Genomic DNA, 16,939 nt, shown 5'->3' on the forward strand with positions numbered 1-16,939 from the left:
TGGTTCATGAAACACAAGCATGACACGATATATATGATAATGTATAAATATGATATAATAATGTGATATGAGGGTATCTTAGACTTAATAAAGCATAAACATAAGCATGAGAGACAAAAAAGCGAACTTTGCTACATGAAGCCCAGCACACTCCTTTGATTAGACAAGTTAACTGTAAACCTCGTCTCAGGGACCCTTTTCCCGGCTTTCACGCTCGCCAACACCCTATTCATGAAGTATTAGCTTTCAACCCCAGCCCGAGGTATGACCTAGAGGAACATTCAACAATAAAGGGAAGTAGCAAGCGTACCACTCAACACCAACAATCCTCATCCCCCTCCAGCCACCTCTCTGTATCTCCTTCTGGATCTTCCCAGCAGCCAACCCACCCCCAGCCCCGCCACGCCCAGGCCCCGAATTCGGTTTCCCGATGATAACGTGGGTTACCCGTCGAGACAGGGATAGAGATAATGTTGCACCGTGGGCGACGAGCAGCCCCTTCAGTTTGTGGTCAGATATTAGAGGCGCTGTTTGTCCGTTTATGTAGATTGTTGTTCCACGGAACATGGTTGATTCGATACCGGTGCCATTGCTGGGCTTTGTTGGTGGTTGTTCGGGTATTGATTTGTGGTTGACTGAGGCGGCACCGTCGTTCCCACCGACTGCGCCGGGCGTTTGCTCTAGTCTATCTTCAGACTCTTCCAGTAGATTTGGTTTCGGTGTTGATGTTGGTGTTGGCGTGTGCACTGGCCCAGGAACCTGAGTCGAAGCTGGTAAAGATGATCCCGCACTCTTGTCCTTCACAGCCTTGCCCAAGGAATCACTACCCCCACCCCCGGCCTTCCTTACCTTCATCATACTCCTGATATCCCTCTGCTTCGAATCCGGCCCAGCCCCGGCTCTTCTAGAAGGCATACTCCTCCCACCACCAGGACCACCTCTTCCACCTTTGGCATCACCACCCCAATCCCACTCCCACTCGCCCTTCTCATAGACCTTCTCTTGCGCATCGCCATACGCGAATGGGTTTATTGTGCAGTCTCCCGTGCGCAGCTGCTGGGCGAGTTTTGCTTCCCGGGTGCGCTGCCATGCTGTGCCTGGGTTTGATTCGCCGCGTTGGTGGCCTGTTGAGGCGGAGTTCCAGGGGTCGAATGTTAAGTGCCTTGAGCCGCTTGCTTTAGGTTGTGTCATTATATATATTATCCGTTTTTTATATTGATTTTCTCTCCCGGATGAGAGCGATTTGGTGGGTTGGTTAAGGTAAGGTAGGGTGGAGGTTGTTGGTTTTTGGTGGCTTATCGATAAGAATGTTTGGGTTCTGGCGGTTGCTGGGTTGACTGGGTTGACTGGCAATTGTAGTGAGTGGACGAATTACTACAGTAAGTATTTGGAATAATCTACATAGGCAATTAAGACGGCACTTGGGTATCATGCTATTAAAATAAAGGCTTATTCTATATCTGGTGTTATATATTTTATCCAGATATTTGGGCGGTAGTGGGGGGTTCCAATCTGATATATATCTTCTAGTTAGTGCTAATTTAGGCATGATCGATCTACAACGTCTGAGAGACAATGTAAATCAACTGTTGTAGTATATACATATGTATGCTATAATACAAATTTCAAAAACGCCAATCCTGCTTGCTATGGTACATTCATATACTTGCTTTGGAGGAGGGAGGTAGGTTATTCTTCGAGGTTGTCGATGTTGTCGAGGGTATCGAGATGAATACAGGTGCTGTATGCTCGGTCAATTAGACATACCATTGCCGGTTGTACTTCAGCCTCAGAGGCGGCTGCGTGACGGCCGCAGAGAAACCAAATGTAACCAGTTCGTCAGGTTATGGTTTCCCGAAGCTTATTAACTTCCCGGAATGGCCTTGAGCACACCATTGTCATCATATCGCGCTTCTGTTTTATGCGTCAGCAGCTCCTAATACTATGAAATCTGCGAAAGAACGTACTGAAAAATGTGTAGGAGAGCGTAATCGTATCAATCCCCTTCATTGCCGGATCCGTTACGAAGTCGGGATCAATGAAGAAGAACACCGGCATATCGACCGATTCCCCAGCATTCAGTTTCTGCTCCTCGAAACAAAAGCACTGGATCTTGCTGAAGTAAGGCGCAACTTGGCCCGGCGTAACACTATATGTTGCAACCCCAATAATGTCCGTCGGTCCCTTATTCGTGGCCGTGTAAAATGCAAGCGCTGTCTCCCCGGGAAGAACTCGGACTTCGCGCTGCTGCGGTGTGAATTTCCAAGGTAGTACATCTGATACCGAACCATTGAATGTAATCCGCAGCCGACGAGAGTCAGTCACTGGCGTGACGCGGGATGATGTGTCGCCGTCACCTGCACGGTGCGTAAGAACGGGCTGTCCATTCCAGCCGGTTTGTTGGCATATCTGCAGGGATTAATTTCAGTATTTGTACCGTGCGCGGGGGTTCAGAGGTCGCGGGGAGCGATTGGTATGGGACGACGAACCATCTTATATAGCGGAACGGAGCCGTATGCGAGGGAAACTGTACCGAGGATTAAACTGATTGTGTAATACCTGCTGCATATTAGGATATATTCCTAAGAGACCGGCATGAACGCACATTGTGGACGCATTACGCTTTTGCGACTGGGGCGTATTGAATGGTGCCGCCGATGACGATTGATTCAAACACGAATTGCGGGTGAAATACCTCCGGCCTGCTTCCACGCTCCTAGTCGGCATAAATGCAGACCGCGGAGCTGCAGTCCCGGAGGATAAGAACCGACCCCATGAAGGCGTCAGACGAGAAAACATGACTGTCTTCGAATTGCGTGCGGGTATCAGCGGAGGAGGAAGCATCGCAAGATCAACGCAACGCACGCCGCAGACAAGGGATTTAATAACACGTGACTTGTCCCTTATCGATAACAGCCGCCATCTTTATTTACTCCACGCAGGTCTCGATTCTTTCACCTCTACACCGTAGTCTTCTCATTAGAAGTGTGCTATGAAATCTGGCTGGATTTTATTAATGTATCATACTGTTACATATATATTAAGTCGATTCAGCCGGGCATGTGTTGGCCGGCCAACATCAGAACCCGCAAATGTATAATAATACAACCGTCTGAACCAGATCAATTCAGAATACTTCTTCCAACCCTGCCAAAAACCCCTCGGACCGTGTCGGGACATTCTCTGAAACAAGTGAAAAGGATAGCCGCACTTATAGCAAACGTGGCACGCTCCCGGTATTGATACTAAACAAAATTCCAATTAGTTAGGAGTTGGACCCTCGAACTGAAGCACGTTGCAGTAAAAGGCCGTGTTGGACACGCAATGACCCATTTCAAGTCGTGGAACCATCCCGAATCAGGCAAAGAAAATGGGTTCACCGGGAGAATCAATCATACCTTCTGTTCATAAAACCTGGGGAGCACAGTGGCGGTGGCCCTGGGTGCCACAAACAATGCAATCTCCTGCCGCTTCTTTGCGTGTTCGACGAGTATACTCCACCCACACATCGCACATCCAGCACCGACACAGAGTCCAGAATCCCACATCTGCGGTGTTACCGTTTTCCCATCAAATAGCCTAGGCCCCAACCTCGTTCGGGAGAGGCAGACTGAATAGTAGAATAGGGTGACGAACGCGGCAAGGAACGACGAAGACCTCAAAGCATCGGATATAGCCCGTTGGAAGGACGCCATAGACTTCATTGACCGAAACCGAAAAGCAACTTGCAGGGGAATATAGGTAGCGCACGCGAACTTGAACGTTCTCATGAACCGAGAGACGGCATGCTTTTCACAATTAGGACCACATCCCATATGTACCATTTCACAGGGGATTGGGACGGTCTTCGAGGGGTCACCCCATTCAATAGGCCAGTCAAAGTCTTTGCACATAGATTCCAGTAAAGGCGCCTGTCCAGTATCTTTACCGTAAACAAAGATATTTCTCCTTGCACGGCGGAGGGCCTCAATTAGGCGTTCATCCACCTTGGCCACTTCTCCAATCCACTTCTCATATGACCTTGGCAGCCTTTCTGGAGAATAAAACCAAGCCCACATCACAACTGCCGCACTAACAGCAAAGATGGCGGAGTCTGCAAGCCCAGGAATGATTGAACGCGCCAAATTCCAACGAGGGCTGCCTTTCCACTTCCGTTGGCCCCAGCCCCAAGAAATGCAAGTTAACGAATCAAGGGCCCGTACAAGAGTAAAAAGTGTGAGGTCCATGGTTCTTCCAGCGAATTGAGGTCTCGGCTGGTTAACAATTGTTTCGTGGACCCTCTCATCCTGGGCCTCTCTGTACACCTTTTGCAAACTGACCGGCTTACGATTCAGAAGCTGGAAACTGAACCATGCAGATATGAATGACGCGGCCAATTGGATTAACCGAGAGACACCCCGAGAACTTAGACTTTTGGAATCCGAGCCAAGTCTACGGCATGCAACCTGTAGGGCTCTCAAAACCAGTAGTGGAAGTAAAGTCGAGCCCCCAACAAGTGCGGCACAAAAGGTCGGAAAGCTTTCCGGCCGAAATGTACAAGTTAACGTCCGGAGTAACTGTATATGCGAATACATTAATATTTAATTCCCACACCATACCCAAAAAAGTGAAGGTAGCGCTGGCCAAGATGTAGTAGGCCTACAATGATGGCCATTCTTCCGTTGCTGCATAAAAGCCAAGCTGAAGGGAGCGTGAAGGGGTACATACTTCCGCTAGTTTTTGCTGGTGGCTCAAGCCATTGTCACCCCAGAGTCGACGTAGGCAAGATATAACCTTTGGTGTTGTCGAAGACAAATATCCCAGGGCATAAGCTCGTAAAATTCTAAATAAGATTGCCAATACCAATCAATAACATTCACGAGCCAGTGGTATGGCTGTGTGCATTTCAAGTTGCATAGAAGTTACACAGCTGCCATGAAAGGTAGTACTTACGGCTGGAGTAGCTGCGAAGTTCGATGGCGCCTGCGAGTGAGCGCAGCAAAATCCATCGTGGTTCGAATGCTCAGTTCATGACAGAAGCAGCCGAAATTGAATACAGTCGCAATATATCAGCCTATGACCTTGAGATTAGAACGATCCACGAAAACTTTCAAAACCCAATCATCATACAAGACCGAGTCGTACAGCTGAGTAGATCCGTGCAGCTCTCTGGAACGACGTCGGCAACCGGGCGGTTCCAAGACAACTATTGGCTGCGAGCACAAAGTTCCTGGGGAAAAGTAAAACAGCTCAATGTCCGAGGGATTTACTCCATACGTTTACAGAACCAGGTAATTAACTGGAGTTGGCACTAGGACGTCGCCAATTTGGGGGGATCCTTCGGTATGATCTGCCGTGCTGCCGTGCGACGCAAGCCGACGTCGCCTCGGTCCTGGACAAGAAAAACCTGGCGTTATGGCCAATTTTCAAGAATAGGTTATTGGTTCAGGGGTAGTTCTCCGCGATAGCCCTCGCAGTCCACAGGTCTCGCCAAAGATCTGGAGCTGCAGAATGTCAGGTACACCCAGTCAAGTCCCTTACGAACGATGTAGTGGGGCAGGGACAGGCGTCGTCCTCCGGAGTCTTGGATAGAACGGGACAAGTCCAATTCGGCGGCGGACCGTCGTGCCACGGAAAGACCCTTTCTGAGGCGACTCAGACGCGATGAATAGCAGCAAAAAAGCAAAAACCAGTGAAGCGGCGCCCTGAGGAGAATTAAGAACGATGGTCGAGCCACAGAGGCGTCAATTGGACGGGGAGAGTGAAGAGCCTGGAAGGAACCTGGAAGCTCGCAAGGGATTCTCCTTTTGGGCTTAACGGCTTCCAACGTTGGAAGTTCGTCCGAGCGCACCCAGAACGGGCTGGTACGTTGTGACAGCCAGATCTGGTGGGGAAATCTCGTAATTTCGGTATTCCCGGTACCCACGCGACCTGACTTTGCGAGTTTTTGCATGTGATCCTTCTAGCAACCACGAGCCGACGGGCCATGCCCGCTCCGCTATCAACGCCTGTATCTTCAGCTTTCGTCGTCATCTTTTTGGTGCACCTAGATTGAATGCGGGGGATATGCGCTTGTTGCGGTGGATCTGGCCCCGTGTTATAATTTCCTTGTCTTGAACTTCCCCAGCGACCCTCGATTGCCACTTTCCTCACTTTTTCTACATTTCCATACTCAACTCCCGCAGGAGGAACTACCACTCTATTTTTCTGGGGATACACGGAAAACAACTACTTGCGCAGCGCACTGTCCATCGGTCGACGTCGACCTTGAGTTTCGAGTCATCTCAACTTCTCGAAGGTATTTCTCACAGCGCATAAGGAAGTAGCTGCAGCGTCTGTGATATCTTGCGGGTAAAGTTGTGCTGAGATCGGCCTCGTCTATACCACTCGCGACCTGCACAACTCGATGCCGGTGAACCATAATTGAGATACTACCTACCAAACATATCTCACTATCCTCCCCGATACTCAAAACCACAATGATGAGCATCAATACCCCAAACGGCACTCAGGGTCGGGATGGACGCAATAATTCAGGACTTCCGTTTGGCTGTGAGTCCTCCATTTCAAGATTGAGACATACCAGTTCTAACCCAGTTAACCGATTGGCAGATGCTTTCCCTGAAGATACGCCTTGCGAACCCGCTCCTTCCTCACCCCTTGGGCCAGCGCTTCTTGATGTTAACGAAACGAATATGCTTGATAACTTCCTCACAACACTAGACGCCAATCCTTTCGCAAACGACTTCTGGCTTACGGGGCCCCAAGATGACGCGAACAAGTCTCATGGCTTGTCAGGCTTTGACTGGTCGAATGAGCTGCCGCCAACGTTTGAGGGCTCTACAACATCTCTACCCCAACCACCGTTTCCTCATCAAAGTGTCGAAAAATCCCTTGGAATTATCCCCGAGCATTCAAACCCAGACATCATGGCTGCAGCTTCTATGATATACCCCAACGGAGCGAATGGCCCCGAGATTAGCACCAACTTTGGGAGCCAGCCGTTTGCTTTCTCCAATGTCAATTACCAACAACTAAAAGGAAATGGAAAGCAACGGCAGCAAAACGGTCATCAGCCGGCTAGGCGGCCCAGCACAACTCCTCGAACACATTTGCCTGTCGGGTTCCATACGCCACAGATGTTCTTTGATGTACATCAGCCCATATCACCCGAACAACAATTATCTACCAAAGCCCGGCCACTTCACTGGGGATCTGACTCTAGTTTCATGGACCAAGGATATGTGGCCCCTCCCGAGCACCCTAGCGAAGAACAACGGACAAAGGAATTAATCCAAAATTTGGAATGTCTCGAGCCTCAAAGCAGCGCTGCCAATACGCGGGCGCCCACACCAGATCGGACCTTGAACCATCACGCCGTCCCGTGGGCAGATACACCAGCAGTCAATCATATCAATGGACTAAGAAAAGACTACGGCGAAACTATAGAAGATTCGTCACACCCGAAGAAAAAACAGAGATTATCAATTAAAGAAGAGGACGATGATGTTTCTGATGAGGATTCTCTCCGTCACCGGTCAAAACGCACAAAGGGTGCTGGTAGACGACTATCTACCGATATGATCCGAAAGTCGAGAGGCTCGCAAAGTTCGAAAACTCCGCGAGAAAACTTGACGGAAGAACAGAAACGAAGCAATCATATTCTTTCAGAACAAAAACGGCGGAATCTTATCAGACAGGGGTTCGAGGACCTATGCATACTTGTTCCCGGGTTACGAGGTGGTGGCTTCAGTAAAAGTGCGATGCTCACTCAGGCCGCCGACTGGTTGGAGGACGTTATACGCGGTAACAACACATTGAAGACACAGCTCGCAGAACTGAAGACTATGAACGGCCTAGTGATGCCGCGATGAAAGATCTTCTCATTACTGTCCTTTTGACAACACGATCTTGTTCGGCTTAATGGAAGCGGTTTAGCGGTCTGGTTTGACGCGGGTTGCACTTGGGGATTATAGGCGTTTGCATTGTCGCAATTATGACCTGGGATATGATACCTATGTTTTTTGTTCAAATTCAATCTTCCTTGTATTGATATATAAGCTACTACTTGTGGCATTTCGCAGGCTCCACGCTAAACGTGGACTAAATAATAATATTTTGATGCATAGAAAAGAATACCATGACATCATCTATTAGAGCTTGATCGCCCCTCATTCTTCAGCTTGGAGATGGACATGTGAAAATCGCTGATAACGATGAGACTAAGCAGAACTGGTCATGGTGTTGGTTTGAGCTGGCTCTGGATTCCAAAGCAGTTTAGTGGAAGCGATATTGAATATGCATGTGACTTAAGGCCATTGATGCTTGGCGCGTCTGTGAGAGCAACAATCAACAGCCTCCAACAACCTGTGACAAGTTCAGGCACCTGTGGTATTTATTGTCGGCTACGAATTTTCTTTCGAATAGGCGTACCTTTGATTCTTTCTGCTACCTTAAACTTTTTCGCGATGCCCCCCAAACGAAAGCATTCTAATGATGCGCCCGACCGGGGCCAGACCACCAAACGCAAGAAGCAATACGCCCACTTGAAGCCTCAGGTGCGACACATATCGGAAAGAACAATCAAGTCAAAATGGTCAACCCTTCCAGAGCCGACGCAGGACAAGATCCGTGATATGTTCCGCGCCTTGGAGCGTCCTGTTATCGTTCGGCAACAGAATGACCGAAAACGCTACGAAGCCCAGGCAGCTGTTCAAGCTGTGGTAAAGAAGTACGTACCCACGCGCACGATAATGTGGATATGTCTCTAATTGCTATGTGGCTGCTATAGTCTTGGAAAGCGATTACCTCGAATGCCTTTCCCCCCGTTGACGAAAGACTCTGTTTTCGAGTACGAAGCGGCTCTTAAGGAACACGTATGTCCTCGTTTTACTTAGTTCTAGAGTGCAGGAATACTGACTATCCTGATTAGAGCGCGCTCGAGACTTCTCTCTCGACAATTAACGATAGCATCGATCTGCTGGATAACGAGATTGCAAAGGAGGAGGCGCTTCTTGCAAAGGAAACAAAGCAGCTGCAGGAAATGGAGAAAAACGCAAAGCGCGCGGAGACTGAACGAAAGAGGCAGATGAAGAATGTATGTTGTTTACTGCGGCGGAAAATACTAGGACCACGGCTTATCAATGATAGGAACACCCTGTCCTACGACAGGTCGAGGACGGCCCCGGTAAACAAACCGGGGGCCCCTCCGAGTTTACTCTTACCAACCCGAAGAATTCGCAGTTGGGATTCAGTGAGGTAAGGACTTAACCTTTTGATTATGCGCGCTTGACTGACTCATCCTCCACATCTAGCTCGAAGCCGACCCCGAGGTGTCCGGTATACTCAAGCAATTGAACAACCACCTGAAGTCAATGCAGAGCAATACCGTTCCTCTCGTTGGACTGAAAGATGCTATTACACGGTCTCAGACTGCGCTGAGCCTAACAGATATGCCCGATGACTGAATTTGGCGACGGATAGCGTCTTCATTCAACACCCAGTAATATTGACTGGATAAAACAGGCCCTATTGTTCAGACACATTATAAGAGGATTGTCGCGATGGTTCAATTTCGGGATAGTTTAGTCGACACCGCTCGTTATGCATACGCTCGAGCGTTAACGGCTGGGGCAGCAAAGGCATCATTTGCTGGAGACCACGATGGGCAACAGCAGGGTACGCGCACAGGAACCATATTCCGTGGGCTTGCACGGTGCCCTGGGTACCTGATACAGTCGGGTACACCGCGTCGCAAACATGCAGCGATATGAAACCCCACCAATGATCCAGGCTGCCAATGGAAATGGGCACGAGCCATGCGGGATCATTGCGCTGATTGGAGTACGCCGACAGCGTCGAGATTCTGGTTGAGTAAGCGTTATTGTATTGGGTAGCTTTAGCTTTGGGCTAGGGCGGCCCAGCGGATCTCGTCCTGTACTCCCGGGCCGTGCTGGAGGGTAGAACATTTGAAGAAACCACTTCCAACATGCTGTGACGTATACTAGAGAAATACAAGTATGGGCTTAGACTCTGATGTCTGATATATAGATAATTGTAAACCGAGGTATCTGGCTGCACATGAGCAATAGCAGTAAGGAATCGGAGAGCTTTCCGAGGCACCGTCTGCTGGCCCGATAGGTTAAGAGGGCGGCACTCCCAATGCGGAGAAGACCGGGACTTGAACTTGGCTGCCGAGCCCTTGCCTCCAACCTAGTCCCAAGTCACTGCCTGAGTCACTACTACTTGGTACTGCCACACGTTTTAAGTCCCGCCCCATCAGCGGGGAAAAAGTGTGGTCGCATGTATCTCCAGCTTCGCGCTCGTTAGTGCAGCTGAACCGATGGTTGCTCGTGTCCTTCTTCGCTCAACCCACGTCGGTGCCTGCAAGTGCCCATTTCACTTTCGCCTTTTGTGTTCCGACCGATCAACGCCCGCGACAGCAGCGAGCCGGTCTCTGCGCAACAGCTTTGCGCCTCGCAATCAATGACGGAGAAAACTACTGCGCAAACGGGTCCAGCCCCAGATCAGAATACCTCCAATGGAACGGCCGAGAATACGACCCCTAGCAAGATGGTAGATGGAAGCACAGTCGGCAAAGCCGACTCAAACACCAAAGATAACGCGCAAACGTCGCCTGCCTCGAAACCCGAAGGTGCTGCTGCGGGGGCTCGTGCCAGCCCGAAGAAACGGCGCAAGGTCAATCATGGTAAGAATTCACGTCCCAGCAGGGTCACAGCAGCGGTTCCCTACGTCTGCCTCTTTCTGCTATGGCTTCCAGACCACGTTGCTAATCAGGGAACCACGCTTGCAGCATGCGTCTACTGTAGGCGATCGGTAAGCTCATTGCCCCGTGGGGGGATGGCGTCTACCTTCCTCACCATTCCCTTCATTTTTTACAACCCTCTACGCCCCCTATTATTGGGACAAGGAAAAGAAATACAGGCTTGGGTGTCTCAAGTTTTCCTCCGACCCAGATCATCATTGGAATTCATTTGCTGACGGCAGGCTACTTGCTCACATGTTACAGCATATGACCTGCGATTCGGTAAGACCTACCCTGAATTATATCCGCACGAGTCGTTGTGAAACGTATTGCAGGATGGCAGCTGGGAGAGGACAAATCGTTGCTGACTTTTATCTTTCCACGAATGAAGGAGCGACCGTGCACTCGATGTATAAAACGCAATATCGGGCACCTGTGTCATGACGAACCGAGAGAGCCATCGAAACGAGCGCGCAGCGAACACGAACAGTCTGCTGCAGACGAGGAGGGTTCTTCAAATAACGAATACCCGAATGTTCACGCCATGCCTAGGAAGGTCGATATCCAAGATGCTGCAGGTCAGCAGATCCTGGCCGATGGAAACTTGGGCCTTACGTCGTCCCCTATGAATGCGGTGCAACCTGGACCCATGTCCTCCTCTACAGGCCAAAACCTGGGTGTCACGCCTCAGCAACAGCGTAAGCGTTTTATCCATTTTCGCATCTCGTTCACTTCGTTATCTTGCTAATAAGTTCGCAGTTCTTGGATACAATGACTGGGTGGGCGGCCAAAGCCAATTTCAAGACATGCATACATTTCACCCTTCCTATATGTTCAATGCGCCCGAAGTTACGAACGAATATAACCTTTTAGGTGACTTTCTCAGCAACAGTTTACTTGACGATGGAAGCATCTTCCAGAACGACGATATGCAGAGAATGTATTCGGACCCAACGTTGATCAACTCCATGTCTGTGCTCGGGGGCCCAAATACGTCGCTGCTTCAACAATCTCAGCCTCTGGGTCCGCCGCAAAACACAGCGAACCAGGGTGACAGCTCAGGGCCAGTCATCATTGGGAACGATAAAGCGAGGGAAACGTACTATATGACAGCAGCGGACCCTTCAGGGTCTGATCCTCCAGAAGAGCGAATGAACAAGCTTCTCAAAGCGAAATACGACGCAGGTCTTCTGCGACCATTCAACTACGTCAAAGGTTATGCAAGACTCAACTCATATATGGAGAAACACCTACAGCCAGCCTCGCGGCAAAAGATCCTCCGGCAACTGGACAAATTCCGCCCCAAGTTTCGTGAGAGGATGCAGAGCCTGACGGATATTGAACTCATCCTGGTGGAGATGTGGTTCGAGCGCAGCTTGATGGAATATGACCGCGTTTTTGCGAGTATGGCGATACCGGCCTGCTGCTGGAGACGAACGGGTGAAATATTCCGAGGTAATAAAGAAATGGCTGAGCTTATCGGCGTCCCTATCGAGGTTCTCAGAGACGTACGTCATTCGGAATTCAACCGGGTATCTTTCAGAGATGATATTAACCGCTTATTACAGGGTAAACTAGCAATCCATGAGATCATAGTGGAAGATCAACTTGTGAGCTACTGGGAGAAATTTGGCGCCATTGCTTTCGACAACACCCAGAAGGCGATGCTCACGAGCTGTACCTTGAAGAACCCAAATGCTTCCTCCCCTAACGAAGGAATACCTTGTTGTTTCTCATTCACTATCCGGAGAGATAACCATAACATGTAAGCGATGCGGAACGGGCGAGTGCGGTGTGCTATACTAACCCGATTCTAGTCCGTCTCTCATTGTCGGAAACTTCCTACCTTCGCAACGAAAAAAATGATTCGGGCTATTGTCAAATTCTAATCGGCGTTTTACGGGACCCCTTAGGTACTTTCATCGGATATTGGGTTGCTTGTCTTTATTTCTCAAGGGTTACGTCTACCTTCGACCCTACATGTGGAATTTCGTATATACCATTACAACCACGAACCGTTGTATCATATTTTTATCAAGAGGATTGTTTGTTTTCAACATGTTTTGCCTCAGGAATACTGATGAGTTTCGGTTGAGGCCTGCTTTTCATGCTCCATTTACTATGTGCTATGTATTTACATCTGGAGGGGTGATCATGTGCCCACCCTTTGAACTTCTTCGAGTACTCAAAATCAATTGATTTCATCCTCAAACCTTCATTCCATCAAAGCCGCTTGGCCACCATGGCAGTGAATGATTCTGCCAAGTCCAAAGACCAAGCACAAGCTGTACTAGGTAGACGAGCATACGCAGTGTCCGTTGAATGCCTCATACTAATGCCATCCAACTCACACTCTAGCTCTAGCCATAGACCTCCAGGATCAACTCACGCAACATGACGCTTCGGATAAGCCAACTTTGAGCAGAGAAACCCAAAAACTGCTCGAGAGAACCTTGCCTCGCCTTCCACTTCTGGCAGAGGCTGCTTCGAAGTCGACCCGCCAGCAGCTAGATAACGAAGGGGCAAAGCTTTGGAACATACACGCACTGCGGATGAGGGATACGAAGAAGAAGAATAATAATGAAAAAGTGTTACTTTGTAAAGGTATTATCGTGGATAACTGTGTTTCAGGCAATTATATGTGCTAAACCTTGTCCAGTGAAAGCTCTAGCCTATGCGATGCTAGAGGCAGCAGCACCTAAAACAGGCCCTGGTAAGAATATGCCATTACATATGCGAGATTTGTGCTCGTAAGACGGACATAACTTCTTATCATGCGTGACCCAGGAAACTACCGATGTCTTGAACTTGCATTCAAAGCAGCCAAGACCTGCATTGGTATGCTGTCGTGGGTTGGCCTTGTGGGACAATTTACTGATGAAAAGACACTTAGAGTATGGCCTTACCGACCTTAGTCAAAATATCATGGAATCAGCTGCTGCGCGATTGGACCTGATGAAGGCACCTGAAGTTGAGACTGACATAGTCAAGCTTGAATTTTTTAGCACTGAATACTATATGCTACGGATATATCTGGTAAGCAGCTTCACCTACGGAGACTGAATATATTTAACAAGCATATAATAGGCCTGGTCACAGGGACGGCCAGACATCGCAGACCATCTATTCTCGAAGGCTCCAGAAGCGAAGACCACAGAGCAAGAAAGAGTGCTTGTTGACACATGCTACCGTATTGGAGAAGCAGCACTGCTAAAATGCGAGTATAACACAGCGACAACATGGCTGAGTAGAGCGTTGGCAGTGTGTGAGCTATGGCCCGGGGGTGGGCAAGGACTGAATGATAAGAAGCTGTTGGTTTTTCATGCTTACGGTGAGGGTGCCTACTTTTAAATTTCTTTTGATGTCTAATTGTAGCAGCACGTTCTAATCTTTACGCTACTACGGCATCCTCTGAGAGTCAGCTTCGAAAGGCTCTAAGCTTTCTGAGAACCGTAGGTTCCAGTATCCGAGTACCATAAGACTCTAATCACAGTCTAGGAGCACGGAAATTCCTTCCCTGTTTTAATCTTCTCCCTCGAAGTCCTGAACAAGAAGGGCGAGTTCAATGAGGAGTACTTTGAAAGTAAGTCGGAACCTCGCACGATATTAAAATAACAGAGCACTCATCCAATGTTAGCGCTCAAAGCTTCCATTAAGGAAATGAATAGTTGTGATACAAGCGTGAAAATGTGAGTGGTATTCCACAATATTCACCCTTATCTAAACAGTAGTGTAGAGTCTACCACTACATCACGAAAATCGGAAGCTCGAGGTAAATTTTGCAGGTTCTGGTTGGCTCTTTCTCTTAAATAACATCATCATCATCCAGTCTAGAGCACTTTTTCGAAGCCTCTGAGCAGCTTCTGAATAAACTAGCCACTCTTGGTATCGATTCAAAAGATCAATGGATGGAGAAGATTTTCGTCTCCGTCATATGGGTTCTGACAAACACCACCTCCAACGAGGACCATCCCCCTGATCGTGCTGAAACAGCAGCACAAATATTGGCAGAGTGCGGCTTAGACAAGCCAAGTGGAAACGTTACCCAAGCTTCCCTGATTGTATGTTATGGCCCATGGTATACGCTCAAGGTATTGACAAAGAGCAGCTCATCTGGAAGTATATCGACACAATGTTGTCAAAAGGATCTACCTTCCTTGCCGAAAAATGGTGTCAATTTATTCTGAAGCATTCAATATTTCAAAATACCCCAGATGCAGAAGCCAAGTATTTTCGGTACGCTTGAATAACACTTGCACTGGCATGGCTAATCCCGAAAGTAGAAAACTGGCCATCTGCGCCTTGGAGAACTATAGCCCTTCTACAGCACGGAAAATATTCGACGAAATACCAGAAGTCTGCAGGAGTTGTCCACTCATCCTGTATCTGGTGTACAGGTTGGCCCTGCTCGCTGGGGACGCATCACTATGTAAGACATATTTCACTTCTATCTATATCATAGGATTTAACCAAAAGCCAAGGCACTATATACATTAAATCACTCTGCAAAAGCGGGGCAGATTCCACATATGTCTGGTCATGTGTAGAAGATGCACTACAGCTAGGCAAGATGGATATAGCGATCCAATCACTTCAGGATGTCATGGTCACCTCAAATGACGGTGACCTCGAGAGACTGCATATTCCTCAACTTCTACAGTGCGTGATATGTACAGCTCACGAGATGAGCACAGCCAACTGCGAAGACTTTCTGGGGCATGTAACTTCTTTACTAGGGTCTGGTAAGTCGAGCTCAAATCTGTATTAAGCCGTGCGCTAATAAGTGCGCAGCATTGGCCACTGCTGCTGCTGCGCAGGGAAGGGCATTCTTTTCTGATGAGATACGATGGTTTGCTTGCAAAAGCTACAATATTGCTCTTGAGCTATACAAACAGTCTTCTATACAAGCTGCTGTCAAACTGTTAGATATTTCCACCAAGGTAGTTATTAATATTACTATTATGTTACCCGGTCTCTGCCTCGTGGGCTCTATACTAATGCCCTTGCACAGTTCATGGAGCTCGAGCAGAAGAAAACAGAATCAGAGTCGAATACCGATACCTTACAGCATTATCTGAAGTGCACTTTCCTGCAATCTATAATTATAGCTAATGAAGCTCGAAGAGAAAAAGGTTCCGCCAAAAAGGTATATATATATGTATAATGCTCCTCTACTTTCCCGCCCTCAAATATTAACACCATATAGGGAAACTATTATAGAGAAACAAGTGAAGCTATAAAACAATTTAAAACCCACATCCAATCTCTAGGTATTCGCTCGATATCCATCACAAACCCGCCATACCCGTGGATAGACAAGTACCGCATCATACTCTCCTTGGACTTCGAAGCCACCGTCTTCCTCCGCCAGTGGGAAGATCTCGCAAAGATAATCGAAGCATCAAAGCCCGTCATAAGTGCAAAACTCAGCTCCGTCTTCCTCGACTGTCTCCTCCGGTCTGGAGCCCCTTCATCATACCTATCACAATTTGTCAAGGTATGTCCGATGACGGCCGAATAGCACCATCCAAACCAAACTAGTATACAAATTAGATTGCTAACATATTACCCACCGAATCTTGGAACAACAGCAAATGATCCGCACATTCCACAGCTCTCCGTCTCAATCTATAACCACTGAATCAACCGGTGGTCTCAACTCCTACCTCCCTCGCCACCTCCGCTGCCTATTCTCTCTTTCCATCCAAGCCGAAGAATACATCCTCGCCGAGTCCGTCCTCGACCAAGCCCTCATTCTGGCCCGCGATGGTCCCAATTCTATTCGCAATACAAGGGCTCCATACCCAAAAGACGAACTCCAGTGGCTGGCAACTACCGCGTTCAATCGGGCGGTAGAGTTCTTTCTTGTTTCTGCGGATGGGGAGTGTCGTCGGTGGGCCGGGAAAGCTATTGCGCTGGCTGATTCAATATCAGGCGACGACGGTAGTGAGTTAGGGAGGCTTCTTAGACGGAATCTTGCGAAGCTAAGGCCTGTTTGAGAGAGTAGATTTGCTCCTACTAAGACCCAGCATAATATATAACTACACCTACACACTCCACGGAGCCTGGAATGGGTCACCTATTACCAAGGAACTCAAAACAGAGAAAGCCAACGAACATTGTTTCCTGTAGTTAACTAGAAACGTTTAAAGGGTACTAATTAATACTACTATTCACAACCAAAGGGTAAAGGCA

The 16,939-nt window shown here is 48.4% G+C and overlaps 7 protein-coding genes across 7 annotated transcripts; 4 read left to right on the forward strand and 3 right to left on the reverse strand.

Moving 5' to 3' along the window:
• Window positions 1-10: 10 nt before the first annotated feature.
• Window positions 11-1,265, reverse strand: ASPVEDRAFT_41131 (uncharacterized protein). Its single transcript, XM_040812279.1, has 2 exons — window positions 311-1,265; window positions 11-225 (listed from the first exon to the last, which is right to left on the reverse strand). Exons 1-2 carry the CDS (start codon window positions 1,189-1,191, stop codon window positions 132-134), a joined length of 975 nt encoding a protein of 324 aa, XP_040667301.1. The 5' UTR covers window positions 1,192-1,265; the 3' UTR covers window positions 11-131.
• Window positions 1,266-1,497: 232 nt separating this feature from the next.
• ASPVEDRAFT_41132 (cytochrome c oxidase assembly protein) lies at window positions 1,498-2,829 on the reverse strand. Its single transcript, XM_040812280.1, has 4 exons — window positions 2,606-2,829; window positions 2,490-2,559; window positions 1,968-2,409; window positions 1,498-1,914 (listed from the first exon to the last, which is right to left on the reverse strand). The coding sequence occupies exons 1-4, from the start codon at window positions 2,797-2,799 to the stop codon at window positions 1,865-1,867; spliced, it is 756 nt and encodes a 251-aa protein (XP_040667302.1). The 5' UTR covers window positions 2,800-2,829; the 3' UTR covers window positions 1,498-1,864.
• Window positions 2,830-3,122: 293 nt separating this feature from the next.
• Window positions 3,123-4,988, reverse strand: ASPVEDRAFT_129544 (uncharacterized protein; the record flags this gene model as incomplete). Its single annotated transcript, XM_040806642.1, has 5 exons — window positions 3,123-3,245; window positions 3,399-3,591; window positions 3,691-4,556; window positions 4,708-4,822; window positions 4,933-4,988. The coding sequence occupies 5 exons, from the start codon at window positions 4,986-4,988 to the stop codon at window positions 3,123-3,125; spliced, it is 1,353 nt and encodes a 450-aa protein (XP_040667303.1).
• A 1,470-nt stretch (window positions 4,989-6,458) lies between these two features.
• ASPVEDRAFT_83073 (basic helix-loop-helix domain-containing protein) lies at window positions 6,459-7,853 on the forward strand (the record flags this gene model as incomplete). Its single annotated transcript, XM_040817307.1, has 2 exons — window positions 6,459-6,531; window positions 6,592-7,853. 2 exons carry the CDS (start codon window positions 6,459-6,461, stop codon window positions 7,851-7,853), a joined length of 1,335 nt encoding a protein of 444 aa, XP_040667304.1.
• Window positions 7,854-8,447: 594 nt separating this feature from the next.
• ASPVEDRAFT_83074 (uncharacterized protein) lies at window positions 8,448-9,446 on the forward strand (the record flags this gene model as incomplete). The annotated part of the gene is made up of 5 exons (XM_040817308.1): window positions 8,448-8,710; window positions 8,771-8,855; window positions 8,912-9,076; window positions 9,130-9,237; window positions 9,294-9,446. 5 exons carry the CDS (start codon window positions 8,448-8,450, stop codon window positions 9,444-9,446), a joined length of 774 nt encoding a protein of 257 aa, XP_040667305.1.
• A 738-nt stretch (window positions 9,447-10,184) lies between these two features.
• On the forward strand, window positions 10,185-12,957 carry acuM (gluconeogenesis transcription factor RDS2). The gene is made up of 7 exons (XM_040812281.1): window positions 10,185-10,687; window positions 10,793-10,815; window positions 11,009-11,026; window positions 11,136-11,442; window positions 11,504-12,252; window positions 12,313-12,509; window positions 12,562-12,957. The coding sequence occupies exons 1-7, from the start codon at window positions 10,465-10,467 to the stop codon at window positions 12,608-12,610; spliced, it is 1,566 nt and encodes a 521-aa protein (XP_040667306.1). The 5' UTR covers window positions 10,185-10,464; the 3' UTR covers window positions 12,611-12,957.
• ASPVEDRAFT_150369 (uncharacterized protein) lies at window positions 12,954-16,921 on the forward strand. The gene is made up of 18 exons (XM_040808234.1): window positions 12,954-13,038; window positions 13,103-13,348; window positions 13,404-13,457; window positions 13,532-13,582; window positions 13,638-13,780; window positions 13,832-14,075; window positions 14,123-14,196; window positions 14,243-14,327; window positions 14,382-14,433; window positions 14,481-14,516; window positions 14,574-14,805; window positions 14,853-14,980; window positions 15,028-15,173; window positions 15,226-15,486; window positions 15,536-15,684; window positions 15,756-15,890; window positions 15,951-16,241; window positions 16,336-16,921. The coding sequence occupies exons 1-18, from the start codon at window positions 12,987-12,989 to the stop codon at window positions 16,741-16,743; spliced, it is 2,787 nt and encodes a 928-aa protein (XP_040667307.1). The 5' UTR covers window positions 12,954-12,986; the 3' UTR covers window positions 16,744-16,921.
• The last annotated feature ends 18 nt before the right edge of the window (window positions 16,922-16,939 follow it).

Source organism: Aspergillus versicolor, assembly GCF_001890125.1.
Source record: "Aspergillus versicolor CBS 583.65 unplaced genomic scaffold ASPVEscaffold_4, whole genome shotgun sequence".
NCBI classification, from domain to species: Eukaryota; Fungi; Ascomycota; class Eurotiomycetes; order Eurotiales; family Aspergillaceae; genus Aspergillus; species Aspergillus versicolor.

Bases quoted from the DNA above. Each gene is read 5' to 3' on its own strand.
- ASPVEDRAFT_41131 (XM_040812279.1), bottom strand. From the start codon at position 1,191: ATGACACAACCTAAAGCAAGCGGCTCAAGGCACTTAACATTCGACCCC. The intron at 226-310 runs GTACGCTTGCTA...CTTCATGAATAG, and splicing joins AGGATTGTTGGTGTTGAGTG to GGTGTTGGCGAGCGTGAAAG.
- ASPVEDRAFT_41132 (XM_040812280.1), bottom strand. From the start codon at position 2,799: ATGTTTTCTCGTCTGACGCCTTCATGGGGTCGGTTCTTATCCTCCGGG. The intron at 2,410-2,489 runs GTTCGTCGTCCC...TAATCCCTGCAG, and splicing joins CCGTTCCGCTATATAAGATG to ATATGCCAACAAACCGGCTG. The intron at 1,915-1,967 runs GTACGTTCTTTC...CGCATAAAACAG, and splicing joins GCTCTCCTACACATTTTTCA to AAGCGCGATATGATGACAAT.
- acuM (XM_040812281.1), top strand. From the start codon at position 10,465: ATGACGGAGAAAACTACTGCGCAAACGGGTCCAGCCCCAGATCAGAAT. The intron at 10,688-10,792 runs GTAAGAATTCAC...CCACGCTTGCAG, and splicing joins ACGGCGCAAGGTCAATCATG to CATGCGTCTACTGTAGGCGA. The intron at 12,510-12,561 runs GTAAGCGATGCG...ACCCGATTCTAG, and splicing joins CGGAGAGATAACCATAACAT to TCCGTCTCTCATTGTCGGAA.
- ASPVEDRAFT_150369 (XM_040808234.1), top strand. From the start codon at position 12,987: ATGGCAGTGAATGATTCTGCCAAGTCCAAAGACCAAGCACAAGCTGTA. The intron at 14,806-14,852 runs GTATGTTATGGC...GACAAAGAGCAG, and splicing joins TTACCCAAGCTTCCCTGATT to CTCATCTGGAAGTATATCGA. The intron at 15,891-15,950 runs GTATATATATAT...AACACCATATAG, and splicing joins AAAAAGGTTCCGCCAAAAAG to GGAAACTATTATAGAGAAAC.